Source organism: Ixodes scapularis, unplaced genomic scaffold (genome assembly GCF_016920785.2).
Source record: "Ixodes scapularis isolate PalLabHiFi unplaced genomic scaffold, ASM1692078v2 PGA_scaffold13__105_contigs__length_92229423, whole genome shotgun sequence".
NCBI classification, from domain to species: Eukaryota; Metazoa; Arthropoda; class Arachnida; order Ixodida; family Ixodidae; genus Ixodes; species Ixodes scapularis.
In genome coordinates this window covers 39,923,512-39,942,546 of record NW_024609839.1, presented here as the reverse complement: position 1 = coordinate 39,942,546, position 19,035 = coordinate 39,923,512, and the positions used below count along the sequence as shown (strand labels likewise).

Here is a 19,035-nt window from a genome sequence, read left to right as displayed (position 1 = left end):
ATATTTTGGGTATGACCGTATTTTGACCTCCTAAAGCGATATCAGTCATTTCGATAGGGTCGACTTTTTGAGTGGAGTTGCCCTTTAAGAAGATTGCATCAAAGTTTAACATCAAAGTCGTGTTATCTGCGCCGGACAAACTAAAGAAGTTGTGTCCGCAAATTAACAACAAGCACCAGCAACGGGGTGTGTGCGGAGTTGTACATCAACAAAGATACGTCGAATGCCAATGTGCAGTCGTATACGAAATACCGTTTACTTGTGGGAAAGTGTATGTGGGTCAGACAGGAAGGTGTGTCAACGATCGTCTAAGGGAACATGCTGTGTCACAAAAGTCGTTGCTAGCAGGCCACTTAGCCATACATGTCAGGGACTGCTAGTGCTCCGCCTTGTTCAGAAAAACAAAAATTCTGAAACGTTTAGGGGAACGGCGAACTCGCGAGCTCTACGAGGCAAACATTATTTTGTCCAGTGGGGATGCCTGCGTAAGCGCGCCGTCCGTGGCTTTGTCACCAAAAGAACTTTACTTTTTAAGTCGCGATCTTTAACTATCCTTAGCTTCTGTGAATATCTGAGACGTAAACTTCCTCTTTCTTTTTTCTTTTTTATACCGGAGTTCTATGCACGTCGTCCCAGGATTCAATCGTTTTTAAAGAAGTATTTTAAGCGAGCAGCTTAAAATTGCGGGTTTTTGCGGGTTTTCATTATACATTTTTAAAAACATTCTTAGGGCCTTTTCCTCTTTCTCTTTTTCATTAAACGTCAGTTGTTAGTTCAGCACTCAATCCTGTCTCCTTTGTCTATCCTTCCTCGTCATATTTGCGCTGCTAATTCAACATAATGATACAGTTCTGCACGCAACAAAGAAATGAGTTATTTTTTTGCCCGTAATGCTGTGGACAACCTAACGAGGCCTGAGAAACGCGAGCTCGCCCGCGGAAACACAGCGCCAGGAACATACCAATAATTCCTACTTTAACCACCAAATGGCACCGCTGGATTTTCTTTTATTATTTTTTTTAACACGAGCGCACACAACGTTTAATGAAGTATTTTCTAACAGTGCGACTATGCTTAAGCAAAACTCAACCTCGTTAACCGGAAGAGCCAGCATCCGATAATATAACCGGTGTAAAAAACGTGCTCAGGCAGGCCCGACTGTTATCGTAGCGCAATAGATAGCGCCTCGCCGTGTCAGTGTCCTCGAGAAAACGCAATTACGAAAGGCATCTCCTCTCCACACACTTCTTGGCGGCGATCACGTCGGCCTTCGTGCCCTCCGTTGCCTTAACCTATCTTCCTCCTTCGGCAAGTACTTGCACTTGGCCGGTCTTGGTCCGGTCGTTCCTGACTCTCAGACATGACCGATCGAAGACTACCTGCATACAAGAAGCACGTTACGGGATGGGTCGCCGCGAGGGACGGCGATTGGTCCGACTTCGAAGCTGCTTGCCGCTACCAACCAGGCTCAGAGGACATCATCCTGATGACCTACCCCAAGTCAGGAACGACCTGGGTGCAGCACATGCTTCACCTTATGGTCCACGACATGGCCTTGGTTCCTGAAGGCCGTCGGTTGGATAGCTTTTCCCCCTTCCTGGAGAGAGGAGGCATCAAGCTGCTTCCAGGATTGGATCGAACTCCAAGGCCCATAAAGACGCATTTGTCTTTCGCTGTGATGCCCTGGAGTGCGGTGCCCCGGTACGTGTGCGTCCTGCGCAATCCCAAGGATGTGTGCGTCTCGTTGTTTCATCATGTGAGGGGATTCCCAGACTACCATTTTGAGGATGGCAGCTTTGCCGATTTCTTCGAACTTTTTCTGGACGGTGAGGCGAATTGCGGGGACTACTTCAATCACCTTCTGTCCCTTTGGAACCGTCGACTTGAGCGGAACGTGCTCCTTCTTACCTACGAGGACCTCATGGCGGATCCACTGGCGGGAGCTCGGCGCCTGGTAGACCACGTCAGGTATACTTCCCAATGAGCCGCACTGGGAAATAGCGAGTCGAAGCGTCTATTGTCTTGCATTCGGGTGTATTACGGCGTGGTGTATTTAATAAGCAGGATTTTTTTACCATTAATTTTAAGAAGATAATGCAGCGACGGAATCCCATAACCATTCACAGAGCACCTCATCGATCTTTCTATAGAATCCCAGGAGACATCGTGGCGAGAATGGCGGAGCTTTTCCGTTGTACACTCGTGCCGACCCTAAGGCGTCGCATGGTGGATTCGACACAGCGCACAAGAAACGAAGACAAAGTAGATGAGTGTACACGGGGCAAGCGCTTACTCTCAGCTGAAGTTTCTATTGTGACAGAAACACATAAGTAAACAACAGCATTCCACACCATGATGGCCAATTCAGCTCGTGTCGAGGTAGCATATCTCTTTATGTAGAATGACCGATGTCTGGCCTACACATTGCCCACTCCTTTCCTTTTTAATCGTGAAGGCCTCTGAAATTTCCCTAATCATCTGACCTCTCCCCCCCCCCCCCCCCCCCCGCCCCTCCAGCAATTTTGGCGTGATGGAAGTCGGCTGCCATCCACCCCCTTCCTGCTGTTGACCGCAGAGACCATGCATACTCACGTAATCTTTCATTTTTACATGGGCCCGTTTGGCCAACGTAAACCTTGCCGCACGTCAACGGAATCCATCGTACATTTCGCATATTTGTTCCTATGTTTGACTGAGAAAATGCGCCTGGATCCACTTTTGTTGGCAACTCTTGGGCCCAATTGAGCGAGTTTGCTAGGTGCAGAAAACACCAGCACGTCGTATCTCTGTGACACGTTTTTGAGATAGTGGTATATTTGATGAATATAGGGAATGACTATCGGTCTCTTGCTTGGATTTTACTCTGTGACTCTCCCCTCACTTTCTTAAGCAGCGACTCTGCAACAGGTACTCACAACGATGTGGGGAATCGTATATCCTGGAAGCGGCATGATTCATTATTTCTTACCCTTAGAAGGGCAGAATGCGCAGATTATTTTTGCTTCGTCTTCGATCGAAGTTGCCCTTTAAAGGGCATCTCCGCCTATCTTTTTGAGCTGCCTAGTCCAAAGTCATCATCTGAATGCTGGTGGCGTCCTTATTCCGAAATGCTATTTCGTTTCCACAGACACATTTTACGTAACTAAAAAAGTCAAAATTTGTTTGCCACCGAAACCGAAGTTTTCATTGTCCCCGGTTTTTCCCGTTTTCTCCGCCATGCAATTGCGAGGACACCGGCGAGAAGCAAGGCGCGCGACCGACAAACAGATACGCTCGCGCCCACCTTGCTCGCTATTAACAGCGAGCAAACAGGGGCGTTCGTGCTATTCGTGCTATCTGAAGTTCATAATAATGTCTAGCTGTACAAAGTATGACCTTGTCCTACGTGCTGAACTACGTGGGGGAAAAAAAAGGCAATTGTTATTATGGGAAAACCGTTTTTGCAACTCGCTGTGCTCCAGCGGCGGCTCGGTAGAGGTTTCCTACACTCGCTGCCGGAAATCCGTTCTCCTTCTATCACGACCAATCAATTACGCAGGCAAAAAAAAAAAAAAAAAAAAAAGTTTAAAAAACTTTGCAAAATTTTTTTTTTTTTTGCAAATTAGGGAGTTTTAGTAGACCGTGTTTTCCCCTCCGCTAAGCCCCTCCGCTACCCGGAACTCTACAGCCAAGGCCATCGGCACGCAGGCGCAGAGGTGGTTTCTTCGTTGGGGGGAAACTCGGTCTAATAAAACAACGGTAAACGCTCTGAAGGAGAGCACAGCTAGGTGCTATACGCGCTTGTCTTACATGAATGCGCGTGCCATTTGTTCTAGGTTTGCTTTAGCAAAGTAGAGCCCGAAATTAGTGCGTTCTCTTTTTTACGAGCTCTGTATGAACGACGAAAGGGTAGCACCAGGAATTGGTGTATGCGGAGGGCAGGTCAGTCCGCTTCTTGCACAGGGATTGCGGTGATGTTAGAACGCCGCGTTCTGACCGCCTCTGGTTGGAAGTATTGCGGGTAGACCTACGTCTTCCCACTATTCTTCCAACAGAGCCAATCGCAGCTCGTCGTTCTGACGTCACTGCAACTCCGCAAGAAGCACACGAACTTGCGCTCCGTACAGATTTGTCCCTGACCCGTGTCCCTGCGTGCATTCTGCGCCCTTTAATACATCCTTTTTATCCTAGGAGCTACGTGTATGCGGGAAAAAAAAATATCACTGGTGAATCCAAGCAGTCCCGCCTATCAGCGTCGCCGACAGCGCGTCTTGCAGTGTCACACCACGAGCTCGACGTTAGCACGCGTCGACGCCATGATGGACGCATCATGCAGTGTCACACAACGAGCTCGAAGTTAGCACGCGTCGACGCCATGATGGACGCGTCTTGCAGTGTCACACAATAAGCGCGACGTTAGCACGCGTCGACGCCATGCCGGACGCATCATGCAGTGTCACACAACGAGCTCGACGTTAGCACGCGTCAACGCCATGATGGACACGTCTTGCAATGTCACACAACGAGCGCGACGTTAGCACGCGTCGACGCCATGATGGACGCATCATGCAAAGTCACACAACGAGCTCGACGTTAGCACGCGTCGACGCCATGATGGACGCGTCTTGCAGTGTCACACAACGAGCGCGACGTTAGCACGCGTCGACGCCATAATGGACGCATCATGCAGTGTCACACAACGAGCTCGAAGTCAGCACGCGTCGACGCCATGATGGACGCGTCTTGCAGTGTCACACAACGAGCGCGACGTTAGCACGCGTCTACGCCATGATGGACGCATCATGCATTGTCACACAACGAGCTCGACGTTAGCACGCGTCGACGCCATGATGGACGCGTCTTGCAGTGTCATACAACGAGCGCGACGTTAGCACGCGTCGACGCCATGATGGACGCATCATGCAGTGTCACACAACGAGCTCGACGTTAGCACGCGTCGACGCCATGATGGACGCGTCTTGCAGTGTCACGCAACGAGCGCGACGTTAGCACGCGTCAACGCCATGATGGACACGTCTTGCAATGTCACACAACGAGCGCGACGTTAGCACGCGTCGACGCCATGATGGACGCGTCTTGCAGTGTCACGCAACGAGTTCGACGTTAGCACGCGTCAACGCCATGATGGACACGTCTTGCAATGTCACACAACGAGCGCGACGTTAGCACGCGTCGACGCCATGATGGACGCATCATGCAAAGTCACACAACGAGCTCGACGTTAGCACGCGTCGACGCCATGATGGACGCGTCTTGCAGTGTCACACAACGAGCGCGACGTTAGCACGCGTCGACGCCATAATGGACGCATCATGCAGTGTCACACAACGAGCTCGAAGTCAGCACGCGTCGACGCCATGATGGACGCGTCTTGCAGTGTCACACAACGAGCGCGACGTTAGCACGCGTCGACGCCATGATGGACGCATCATGCATTGTCACACAACGAGCTCGACGTTAGCACGCGTCGACGCCATGATGGACGCGTCTTGCAGTGTCACGCAACGAGCTCGACGTTAGCACGCGTCGACGCCATGATGGACGGATCATGCAGTGTCACACAACGAGCTCGACGTTAGCACGCGTCGACGCCATGATGGACGCGTCTTGCAGTGTCACGCAACGAGCGCGACGCTAGCACGCGTCAACGCCATGATGGACACGTCTTGCAATGTCACACAACGAGCGCGACGTTAGCACGCGTCGACGCCATGATGGACGCGTCTTGCAGTGTCACGCAACGAGCTCGACGTTAGCACGTGTCAACGCCATGATGGACACGTCTTGCAATGTCACACAACGAGCGCGACGTTAGCACGCGTCGACGCCATGATGGACGCGTCATGCAAAGTCACACAACGAGCTCGACGTTAGCACGCGTCGACGCCATGATGGACGCGTCTTGCAGTGTCACACAACGAGCGCGACGTTAGCACGCGTCGACGCCATAATGGACGCATCATGCAGTGTCACACAACGAGCTCGAAGTCAGCACGCGTCGACGCCATGATGGACGCGTCTTGCAGTGTCGCACAACGAGCGCGACGTTAGCACGCGTCGACGCCATGATGGACGCATCATGCATTGTCACACAACGAGCTCGACGTTAGCACGCGTCGACGCCATGATGGACGCGTCTTGCAGTGTCACACAACGAGCGCGACGTTAGCACGCGTCGACGCCATGATGGACGCATCATGCAGTGTCACACAACGAGCTCGACGTTAGCACGCGTCGACGCCATGATGGACGCGTCTTGCAGTGTCACGCAACGAGCGCGACGTTAGCACGCGTCGACGCCATGATGGACGCATCATGCAGTGTCACACAACGAGCTCGAAGTCAGCACGCGTCGACGCCATGATGGACGCGTCTTGCAGTGTCACACAACGAGCTCGACGTTAGCACGCGTCGACGCCATGATGGACGCGTCTTGCAGTGTCACACAACGAGCGCGACGTTAGCACGCGTCGACGCCATGATGGACGCATCATGCAGTGTCACACAACGAGCTCGAAGTCAGCACGCGTCGACGCCATGATGGACGCGTCTTGCAGTGTCACACAACGAGCGCGACGTTAGCACGCGTCGACGCCATGATGGACGCATCATGCAGTGTCACACAACGAGCTCGACGTTAGCATGCGTCGACGCCATGATGGACGCGTCTTGCAGTGTCACACAACGAGCGCGACGTTAGCACGCGTCGACGCCATGATGGACGCATCATGCAGTGTCACACAACGAGCTCAACGTTAGCATGCGTCGACGCCATGATGGACGCGTCTTGCAGTGTCACACAACGAGCGCGACGTTAGCACGCGTCGACGCCATGATGGACGCATCATGCAGTGTCACACAACGAGCTCGACGTTAGCATGCGTCGACGCCATGATGGACGCGTCTTGCAGTGTCACACAACGAGCGCGACGTTAGCACGCGTCGACGCCATGATGGACGCATCATGCAGTGTCACACAACGAGCTCAACGTTAGCATGCGTCGACGCCATGATGGACGCGTCTTGCAGTGTCACACAACGAGCGCGACGTTAGCACGCGTCGACGCCATGATGGACGCATCATGCAGTGTCACACAACGAGCTCGACGTTAGCACGCGTCGACGCCATGATGGACGCGTCTTGCAGTGTCACACAACGAGCGCGACGTTAGCACGCGTCGACGCCATGATGGACGCATCATGCAGTGTCACACAACGAGCTCGAAGTCAGCACGCGTCGACGCCATGATGGACGCGTCTTGCAGTGTCACACAACGAGCGCGACGTTAGCACGCGTCGACGCCATGATGGACGCATCATGCAGTGTCACACAACGAGCTCGACGTTAGCATGCGTCGACGCCATGATGGACGCGTCTTGCAGTGTCACACAACGAGCGCGACGTTAGCACGCGTCGACGCCATGATGGACGCATCATGCAGTGTCACACAACGAGCTCAACGTTAGCATGCGTCGACGCCATGATGGACGCGTCTTGCAGTGTCACACAACGAGCGCGACGTTAGCACGCGTCGACGCCATGATGGACGCATCATGCAGTGTCACACAACGAGCTCGACGTTAGCATGCGTCGACGCCATGATGGACGCGTCTTGCAGTGTCACACAACGAGCGCGACGTTAGCACGCGTCGACGCCATGATGGACGCATCATGCAGTGTCACACAACGAGCTCGAAGTCAGCACGCGTCGACGCCATGATGGACGCGTCTTGCAGTGTCACACAACGAGCGCGACGTTAGCACGCGTCGACGCCATGATGGACGCATCATGCAGTGTCACACAACGAGCTCGACGTTAGCATGCGTCGACGCCATGATGGACGCGTCTTGCAGTGTCACACAACGAGCGCGACGTTAGCACGCGTCGACGCCATGATGGACGCATCATGCAGTGTCACACAACGAGCTCAACGTTAGCATGCGTCGACGCCATGATGGACGCGTCTTGCAGTGTCACACAACGAGCGCGACGTTGGCACGCGTCGACGCCATGATGGACGCATCATGCAGTGTCACACAACGAGCTCGACGTTAGCACGCGTCGACGCCATGATGGACGCGTCTTGCAGTGTCACGCAACGAGCTCGACGTTAGCACGCGTCGACGCCATGATGGACGCATCATGCAGTGTCACACAACGAGCTCGACGTTAGCACGCGTCGACGCCATGATGGACGCGTCTTGCAGTGTCACACAACGAGCTCGACGTTAGCACGCGTCGACGCCATGATGGACGCATCATGCAGTGTCACACAACGAGCTCGACGTTAGCACGCGTCGACGCCATGATGGACGCGTCTTGCAGTGTCACACAACGAGCGCGACGTTAGCACGCGTCGACGCCATGATGGACGCGTCTTGCAGTGTCACGCAACGAGCGCGACGTTAGCACGCGTCGACGGCGTGACGGACGCGTCTTGCAGTGTCACGCAACGAGCGCGACGTTAGCACGCGTCAACGCCATGATGGACGCATCATGCATTGTCACACAACGAGCTCGACGTTAGCACGCGTCGACGCCATGATGGACGCGTCTTGCAGTGTCACACAACGAGCGCGACGTTAGCACGCGTCGACGCCATGATGGACGCATCATGCATTGTCACACAACGAGCTCGACGTTAGCACGCGTCGACGCCATGATGGACGCGTCTTGCAGTGTCACACAACGAGCGCGACGTTAGCACGCGTCGACGCCATGATGGACGCATCATGCAGTGTCACACAACGAGCTCAACGTTAGCATGCGTCGACGCCATGATGGACGCGTCTTGCAGTGTCACGCAACGAGCGCGACGTTAGCACGCGTCGACGCCATGATGGACGCGTCTTGCAGTGTCACGCAACGAGCGCGACGTTAGCACGCGTCGACGGCGTGACGGACGCGTCTGCCGCTCTGCGGCGGCTATCGACGTGCTTCAGCGTCTTTGGCGCTTGGGGCAGGTCGGGGTTCCACTAACGATGACGTCGTACGCAGGCCTTGTCTTCTAGGAGATGTCGCCCAGGCCCGCGCTTACCTTGGAGTTCCGACAACCAGTATAGCGACGTAATTTTATTTGCATCCACACACTATTGCATTTGTTTATAAATGTAAATATCGTATACAGTCGCTTTCAACACCACGAAGCTCTTATCGTGCACGTACTCTGCACTACACCGACCCAATCGCTCCTCGGGTGGTGTTATGACTTCAAGGGTGCGCGTGCCTGCACTCATTTATGGAGAGTACTCACTGGACGTTATCTTTGTGGGTGTTGTTTAGAGCGCATGCTCAGAACGAGCTCACAATAATAGGTTGCTAAGACCGGCAATCTTGACGGTGAGCAATGCACGTAGTAACTCTGGAAGCTCGCCACCAGCGAGCGCCGAGCTGTCGCGCACACAGCTATGGCCGCCAGTGACTAGACCCTATACTTGTTACCCGAGCGGTCTTTACCTTGAGCCAGTAATACATGTTTGAATGTTTTTAGATTTTTATTTGTGATGCGGTTTAATTGACAACAGTAGCAGTCTTTTGTAAATTAGAGTAACGCGGTTAGCGTAAGTCGAGAACAAATGTCAGGTGATGAGAAACTATGCCAAGCTGAGATGACTATCGATGTAGCCAATGGATCTTTTTAAGTTATAAATTAAACGCCAATAATTGCGGCAGCTAACCCTTCGCAGTTGCATGCGTGTCATTTTGTATTTACTCGCATTTTCTTATACGAAGATTATGAAAGTATAAAAACCTCTACAATCAGCTCATAGCTAGTACAAAATAAGCATCGAACACCAAAATATACCACTCTAATACCACTCACATGTTCACATTGTAGCCGCGGGTGTGCACTGTAAGAAACATCGTGGTTGTCGAATTCGCTTTCTTGGCGCGCCGATCAGGTGCATGTACGTCGAAGAATCCGAAAACCACGCTATACTTTGTTTCAGCTCATGTCCAGACATACAATAATGGGACCGATCAAGCAGAGCCAAAAGCGCGAGTCACTACGCCTTTTCCGTTTATGATGAGTTCAGCGATGATAGAACGCGTACAAAAACACGACGAACACCAATGATGGCCTGCTTTTGACGCTCTCTGGATGGACATAGAATGAAACGACAAAAAAAAAAAAAAAATTCGAGCCAACTTTTAGGAAAGCACAATTTTTCTTCAATTCCGGTGGGCGCTATTAGGGACTGCAGTGACCTCTACATCAACACGCCGTCTACAAAAAAGCAGCCAGCGTTTGTCCACACCTGGTGTGGGCACGGAACGCGCGCCGAATTCAAATTCGCGCGGAGTTGCGCTGCAGTCGGCAAGTGCTCCGCGTCATGCCGGCTGCAGCCCCACCGCAGTGCTAGTACACCATAGCAGTGGAGAGACGTAAAAGTCGCGCATCGCGGTAAACATGGTGGCCGGTGAGGGCCGACGGAAAAGGAGCTCCATTCAGGTTAGCAGATGTCCTTTGTTTACTTCACTATCTTTGCTTACTTTGCACCGCGACGGATAAGTGTAGTCGGCGCACTCGAACAACGGAGAATAAGTTTTGCTTCCCGGTGATATATATTCTTTTTCATATCCAACCGTTTACGGGATAAAAACTGCGGGATGAAGTTGCGAATATTGCGCCGCCGTTCACGCTTTTTCCTTCAACTTTATTCTGTTTTTTTTTTTAATTCCCCCCTCCCCCTCCCCCCCAAAAAAAAAAATTTAACGTTTGGGAAAACGTTTCGTTACACCATCTCTGCACCCATTGTTTCAGGCGCAGTTTTCCGTCGGACTGGCGTGAGCCCGACCTGAGGGAGCTTGTGGCGGCGAGCAGCTTCGAGGCCATGAAGGCCCAGTCCCCGGACAAGTGGTCCAGCACACGGCCCGAGGGCGCTCCCGGCTTCATCCGCAAGGGCCAGGTCGGGGACTGGAGGAACTACCTCACGCCGGAACAGAACGAACGGCTCGAGCGGAAGTTCCACCAGAGACTCGCCGGCACAGGAGCAGAACACCTCTGGCCCACCGAAATCGGACTGCCGGCAGGACTGGAGTCCTCGTAGGAACCGTCGGGACATTACTCAATCAATGTGACCGGGGTGCAGCAAATGCCCGTTGATCTTAATTGTAGCTCGAAGGCGATTTGAGATCAAATCTGTTTAAAACTCTAATTTGATAAAAAAAAAAAAATTAAGTAATTAGAGTAACGTAAAAGCGCGAAAAGGAAACGTGAATTTATGTATTGATGAATCGCTGTAAACCAATCCTATTTACCCGGTAAATTTAGAGAGAAAATTTGAATTGGCGTACAAGTGCATCAATTAAATTTCTCTGCTAAACTTAACCGGGAAACGCTTCCCGCTAAATGTACAGATTATATGCCGAAAATCATAATAATAAAAAACTGTATAAAAACGTCTTCCAGTTTCCGTTCTGTGCACCTTAGCTGCATCATGGAGGTCGAGCAAGTTGATTTGTTATTTTCTGGATTGTCATTTTTTATTTTCAAATTTCCGAGACACCGTGTGGTGGTAAGGAATTAAGAACAAAAAAAAAAAAACTCTTATGAAGTTTAGTTAAAAAAATATTAGTATGTGTCAAGCGTTTAATCACTAGCTTATTCGCGTATATACACATACCCGGAGCCAGACGAAATGCCAAATGTTGTTGGTTTAAACTTTAAAGTAAGTAATTTATTTTCATACAGTAAAAAAAAAAAAAAAATGGACAGGAAGTTTAAATTTATCAGAAAAGGTGCCTACGAATACAAAAACAAAATACTGTATATATATATATATAAAGAGTGACGAATGTTGACAAATGCTTCCGTTGATATATGGGCAAAAGTGATGTGCGCAGACACAGCAGCCGTAGGATGAAAAGTGTAAAATTCTAATTTAATGGCGAAAAAAAGTCACGCAAGAAAAAAGGGTGAAGTGCCGAAAAAAAGTTGTATTAGTTTACGGGAATAATGAAGACTAGGCACAAGAACGCTAATTACGTGGGAAAGAAACTTCTAAACAGGACGGAGTAAAAGTCAAAGTTAACACACAAGAACTTACAAAGATAAATTGTTAAATGAAAAATAGAATAAAGAATTGAAAATAAAAAATGAATAAAAATAAGAAAAGGGCCTGACGTCCGTCGACGTTTCGGCAGTGGCACTGCCTTCTTCAGGACGGGAGCCCATATGGCGTGGTAGGTTAGTTTTATAAAATATCTAGGGAGAGGGTTAGTTAACGCGAAAGTTCGAAGGGGTTTGTAGGGTAAGGGAAGCACGGGGGGGACGAGTCCAATTTTGTCGCGATGAGGGAGGCGGTTCTGGGTTTTTTTCACAGGTGCACTGGTGGTATGGAGGAGCTCGTAGGGAAGGGGAACACAGAGGGCAAAGTCCAATCTTGACGCGATGAGGCATGACAATTGTAGGTTCTGTTCGCCGGTGCATTGGTAGCAGAAGGAGCTTGCCGAGAGAGGAAGCGCCAGGGGGTATGAGTCCACTTATGTCGCGGTGAGGGATTAAGGTTGTGGATTTTGTTCGTAAGCTGCCTTCCCGGGTAATTACGGTGCAGTGAGTGAGTCGTAGCGTCCTTGAGTGACCGGGTCGTCTGGGGCCCTCTTTCTCCTTGTCCCCGAGGGCTGGTACGTCCAGACCCAAGAAGGAAGAAAGAGGAGAGAAAAAAAGGATTAAGTAGGGCGGGGATGTCGCGGCAGGTGGTCGTTTAAGCTGTGTATTGTTGACAGAGTGCCCAAATCTTTGTTAATTTTGCACTGGAATTTATGAATTAGGAATGACTCGCGAATTTCTCTATTTGTTTGACTCTTGAAGCCACTCTGTATGATGACTAATTTTGCCTCCGTTATTACATGTCCATTCTGGCTAAAGTGTTTGGATACTGGAAGGTCGGGTTTGCACCTAACGTCGGACTTATGGCCGTTGTATCTTTGACGAAACGTGGATTTGGTTTGTCCAATGTACTGCTCTTTACATTTGTGACATTCAATGGGGTATATTACATTGTCTGAGTCACAGTCGACATCGCTGCTAATCGTTTGACGGAAGTGCGAATTTGTGCTAGATACAATGTTAGTGGAAAGCATTTGACGGCATATCTTGCAAAGAGATTTTCCGCATGGTTTACATCCCGTTGGTTTTGAATGACTTTGTTTATTTAGTTTTGCATGCACGAGATTGTCACGAATGTTTCGAGGTCGTCTAAAAACCGCTCTGGGCGCGTCGGGGAATATTTCTTTGAGTTTAGTCGATTGCTCTATCAAGTACTGATGTTTCTTTAAGATCGAGCGGATGGCTGGGAGGTTATTACTGTAGGTAAGTGTGAGGTTCACAGGATTTTTGGGGGCATTTCGCGTGGTGTCCGGAGAAAGTATTAAATTACGATCTTTTGCACGTGCCTTGTCTATCGCGTTATCAACTAAGGCCGTTGGGTATTCACGTCCCCGGAACGCCTCCCTGAGTTGTTCTAAATTTCTGTCTAGATCGTCATCGTTTGAGCAGATTCGGCGGCATCGGAGGGCCTGGCTATACGGGATGGCTGTTTTGGAATGTCGGGGGTGCGAGCTTTTGAACGAGAGATATTGCTGTGAATCGGTTGGTTTTCGGAAGAGTGTGGTGCTTAATACACCATCTACGAGTTTCACAGAGACATCCAAGAAATTGATACTTGTGAGGGAATAAGAGCTTGTGAATTTTATAGTAGGATGAAACTGGTTAAAATTTTTAATGAAACAAAGTAGATCGCTAAGGCCGTGCTGCCAAATTATAAATATGTCGTCAATGTATCGTTTGTACAAGAGAGGAGTTAGCGCGCATTGTCTCAAGAAACTGTCCTCCAAAACTCCCATGAATACGTTCGCGTAGTTTGGCGCCATTTTTGTGCCCATTGCTGTGCCATTAGTTTGGAGATAATGGTTGTCGTCAAATTCGAAATGATTAAAGTTTAGTATTAAATCCAAAAGTTTTGAGAGAGTCTCGGAGCTGACAAGCTTGTCTTTTTTGCGGTTGTATGTGGAAGCGGTGGCCTGAATGCCGTCGGCATGTGGTATGTTGGTGTAGAGTGAGGATACATCCAAGGTTACCAATAGCGCGTTTGGGGGAAAGTCGACATTAGAAATGAGATTTAGAAAGTGTGTCGTGTCTTTGATGTATGAGTTAAAAGTTTCGGGGAGATCTTTAATGAGGTAATCTACAAAATTTGATAAGTTTTCAGTCACAGTGCTATTCGACGAGACAATAGGTCGGCCTGGGTTTCCTGGTTTGTGAATTTTGGGTAAAAGGTAAAAGCGTCCTGGTTTGCAGTCGGTGGGAGTGAGGAAGCTTAAGAGGTGGTCGTCTATTTTGTTCTCTTTGTGCATGCGCCTTAGGACCCGGGCGATGGTAGCTGCATAGTTAGCAGTCGGATCAGAAGTTAGGGCGGTATAAAAGTTTTGGTCACTGAGTTGACGCAGGGCTTCTGTTTTATACATGGCGGTATCCATTACGACTGTGGCCCCTCCCTTGTCCGCCGGCTTGATCACAATGTCGTTCCTTTGTTGAAGGTTCTCCAGACTTTTTTTCTCGACGGGTTTTAGGTTACTTTTTTTACCATTCGAGTCTTTGCGTCTACAATGCATTAAAACATCTTTTTGAATTCCCCTTACGTATAGGTCTAGATTCGGATCTTTGCTGGCGAATGGTGTAAAGTCGCTGGATTGTCTGAAGGGATGGATAGGGGGAGAGGAGACATTTCCATGAAAGTGCTCCCGAAGGCGGAGATTTCGAGCGAAATTATGTAGGTCGAGGTGCATTTGATATTCATTTACATGGTTATCGTCTGGACAGAAGGAAAGTCCCTTTCTTAATAGATTTATATCCGAGTGAGAGAGCTCAACTGATGATAAATTTACCACGGTGTTATCAATGATGCCGGATGCATTAAGCATACCGGCAGGTTCGCTCTGGCTTAGGGTAGGGGGCTCTGTGTCGGGTGACCGTTGTCGGATATCGGTTATCCCTTCCTCTCCGCGGGCTTGACAAGTCTCTTGCAGGGTGTCTGGATCGGGTGATTCTAGATCGATATGGTCGCGGGAAAACTTTTTGGATACTCTTACATGTAATGAATGGGACTTTTTGGTGATGAAGCTAGCTAATTCATGCTTGTGCTTTTCCGAAAGTGGCATGGTTTTGGACAGTTCCTCCTCCTCTTGGCGTAAGGAGGTTATATTAGATTTACATTGGGCAATTAGGATTTTGACTAAATCATTGGAAGTCCTCGAGAGCGACGCGCTCCATTGCGATGCATGTGCGGGATCAAGTGGAAAGTTTGGAAGAGCGGATATTCTAAGGCCCCTAGGGTAACTCTCGTTCTGGGAGTATCGTGATAATGACATGAGATGGTTTTCATAACTAATGCGTTTTCCAATTATTCTGCGGAGGCGAAAGAAATGCTGACCAGGAGCGTTTTGGTTAGGTTTATATATATATATATATATATATATATATATATATATATATATATATATATATATATATATATATATATATATATATATATATATATATATATATATATATATATATATATATATATGAGATACATGACTGTGAACAAATATTACACAACACAATTGATTTCTATATCTCATCCAGGCGCAGACAGTAACGACAGTAACTTACATTTTGACGACACGTGGCCTGTTTCTCGTAGTCAAACTATTGTCCTCAAGTGTAGAACCGCCTCGTTCCTTCGCCACAGAACCACTTAATTAAAAATAATATCTAGAAAAAATGAGTCCCCGGTCAGTTAATTATTTTCTTCGGAGTCAAACATGAATTCATTTATATATATATATATATATATAAATGAATTCATGTTTGACTCCGAAGAAAATAATTAACTGACCGGGGACTCATTTTTTCTAGATATTATTTTTAATTAAGTGGTTCTGTGGCGAAGGAACGAGGCGGTTCTACACTTGAGGACAATAGTTTGACTACGAGAAACAGGCCACGTGTCGTCAAAATGTAAGTTACTGTCGTTACTGTCTGCGCCTGGATGAGATATAGAAATCAATTGTGTTGTGTAATATTTGTTCACAGTCATGTATCTCATTGTTATAAAATAATCAAAGAAACCATTTGCTGGAACAATGGTGATACAATTAATATTGTTATAAAAATCAAGCGTTCGGCGTTTAATGTTCATCGCCATTCGTCCCTTTCCTCGCGCCTTCCTTCTGCCCTCCTTTTCGTCGTCTTCCCATTCGCAGCACCGCCACAACACCGCCCCCCGACAACAGATGAAGCTCGCCCCGGGGTGGTACAAAAAACAATATTCAGTCGGGATGATAGGGAACCAGCCGATCAAAATGAACAACGTGAACTTTCCGGCTTAGCAGGTGCCAAACCCGGTACACGACGTCGTTTAGTCGCTTGACAACTTCGTAGGGGCCTTCCCAATTGGTTTGAAGTTTCGGGCAGCGACCTTTGCTGCGGCGTGGCTGGTGCAGCCACACTTTGTCTACAGGCTGGAGTATGCGACCCGAGCAGCTTGGTTGTAGCGGGTTCTTGCACTTTCACTGCTCAGGTGCAAATGCCTTCGTGCAAAATCGTGCGCACAGTTCAGCTTTATTCGCAGGTGGCGGGAGTAGTCCCAATAAGGAAATTTGCGTGTTGTCTCACGCGATAGAAGCACTGGCGTGCCAAAAGTGATGTCCGCAGGCAGCCTGAGCTCCCGGCCCATTAACAACATCGCCGGCGTGTAGCTTGTCGCAGTATGAACGGCTGACTGGTAGGAAAGTAGAAAGAATGGAATGAGAGTGTCCCAGTTGTCCTGGTGCTCGGCAACGAAGAGCGAAAGGTATTGCTTGAGTGAGCAGTTGAGCCTTTCCCCCATGCCATTCGACTGAGGGTGTAAGGGCGTGGTTCTCGTCTTCCTAACTCCGAGTGTCTCACACATGCTCTTGAACATTTGCGACTCAAAAGTCCGACCCTGATCAGAATGAATTTCCAGCGGTACCCTGTATCTAAAAAAAAAAAATTGGGTTGTGTGTGTGTTTATACAGCCTAGAACTTGGTCTGCCTCACAGGGGCGACGAGTCTCCCAGCTGTAGATGAGAAATTTAGCCAGTGCGGTACAACCGCTAGCCTAAGATCTTTAACGTGCATCACGCAGTTGTGATACACGACCGCACGCCGGTACGATGCTCATCCAGATCGAAACGGGCAGGGGTGGGGCTCGAACCCAGGATCCCTGGGTTCTGCAGCGCGAGCTTTCGCTCCACGTGCTCCGAGCTGGTGTGCGCTAGACCACTCGGCCACCGATCCCCCAACCCTGTATCTTGAAACAATGTCTTCTGTCAAGATCCTCGTTACAGTGTCTGCGCCATACGTTCACACTGGAAATGCTTCTGGCCATTTGGTAAAGTAGTCAGCAATGGCTATAACGTACCGATTTCCTTGTGTCGTTTTTGGTAGTGGACCTACGACATCAATGGCCACTCTTTCGAATGGGACACCGACGCTGTAGGTTACCATCTTCCCTCGGCTTCGTGATGGTGGTCCTTTACGCGACGCACAGTGGTCGCACTTTTTACACCATTCGCGCACATCTCGAGTTGATCCGACCAATAGAAACGTAAAGAGAACACGGAAGGATAACTTCATGCCTCTTCCCTCTCTGGGGGTGGCCAACCAGTCATTTTAAAACACCAAACAGAGTCACAGTCTACAGGGTGACCCCTGTCCAATGGTCGACTGGGGGTCGGTCAACAAGCTTATTATAAAGGATTAGAATTGCAAAGAAGAAGAAGAAGGGCGTCCGCCCGAAACGTCGGTATACCCTGTCCACGTCTTTTTCGAGTAGCACAACCACATATTTGCAATTAGTGGCAAAGTGACAGTTAAAAGCATATTATTCTTTTTCTTTGGTCGGTTTGTGTCGAAGCGCAGCTGTATCGTCGGAAGGATCGGCCAGGTGGGCAGTGTCAATAAAATGTCGCCCTCCGGGGCGCCTCGAGTTTAATTGGGGAGCACGGGACGCACTCGTTCCCATGGGAGACTGTCGAATGTGGTGTCGAACCGTAAACCGTGCACAACATATCGGCTCTGCGTTCATAGTGTGAGCGGGCCGGTTTCGTCGGAGCGCCATGCATCTTCACGGCGCTTTCGTGTGATGTCCGTCGAGGAAAGCGTGGGGTCTTTTGTGTTTTATTTTCGTTGTCCGTTTAAAAGAGCGTGTTGTTTTTCTGATTGTATACTTTTATGACCGACCGTCTATCAGAAAGAAAATAGCGTGGGAATCTGGGATCCTGTTTGGTTTTAGAGGACGGAAAATGCCCGGCGGCGAACGTCTGGTCGAGCCCAACACTGTCAATGTACTATGTTAAAAGTTAAATTTTAATACCACCCGACTAAACTTCACTTCGCAATGTTTTCGTCATCAGGCCCCTTGTTGCAAGCTCCCGTATCTTCGGTAGTACAACCGGCCGGAGCCTACTCGGCGCCACGCCAAGTCCGCTTATGACAACTCCTTGGCACCTTCGTAGTTTCGCTAGTGCTCCAGTCCGCCGTCTTTACGGCGGACTGGAGAGAAACTACGCCTCGGCAAAGTCACAATACCTAGGTTGGGAGAGGAGGTGCCGGGGACCAGCTATCTCCGAAATCCAAATCCTTCAAACACCTCACAAAGCAGGCCCGCCGTAGAAAAGACATGAGCCCCACGAAACGATCGTAAGTCGGCGAAGGCCACACGCGCCCTCTCTCCAAAATGAACAAAACAAACTGACTTTGCGGACAGTCCGGTCCCTGCCAAACATTAAAAAAAAAAAAAAAAATAAGCAAGGAAGAAATCCCAAAAGCGAGGTCATTTCTAAAATTCGCTAAAAGTTAGAATAAATCAGTCCCGAACTTAACATTGTTGATTTCAACTTTCAGGTCATTTGATTAGTTAGATGCAGCATACAATTTTGGATGTTATGTATGTAAAAACCAGAATAATAAGGATTCGGAAAAAAAAAAAAATCTTGTCCCACTTACCGATTTTTTTAATGT

The 19,035-nt window shown here is 49.2% G+C and overlaps 1 protein-coding gene across 1 annotated transcript; it reads left to right on the top strand.

Annotated features, from left to right (window-relative positions):
* Positions 1-1,185: 1,185 nt before the first annotated feature.
* On the top strand, positions 1,186-11,678 carry LOC115321780 (sulfotransferase ssu-1). Its single transcript, XM_040208821.3, has 2 exons — positions 1,186-1,968; positions 10,768-11,678. Exons 1-2 carry the CDS (start codon positions 1,361-1,363, stop codon positions 11,051-11,053), a joined length of 894 nt encoding a protein of 297 aa, XP_040064755.1. The 5' UTR covers positions 1,186-1,360; the 3' UTR covers positions 11,054-11,678.
* The last annotated feature ends 7,357 nt before the right edge of the window (positions 11,679-19,035 follow it).

Excerpts from the sequence above, each read along its gene's own strand:
- LOC115321780 (XM_040208821.3), top strand. The coding sequence starts at position 1,361 with ATGACCGATCGAAGACTACCTGCATACAAGAAGCACGTTACGGGATGG. Across the intron at positions 1,969-10,767 it reads CGCCTGGTAGACCACGTCAG|GCGCAGTTTTCCGTCGGACT; the intron begins GTATACTTCCCA and ends CCATTGTTTCAG.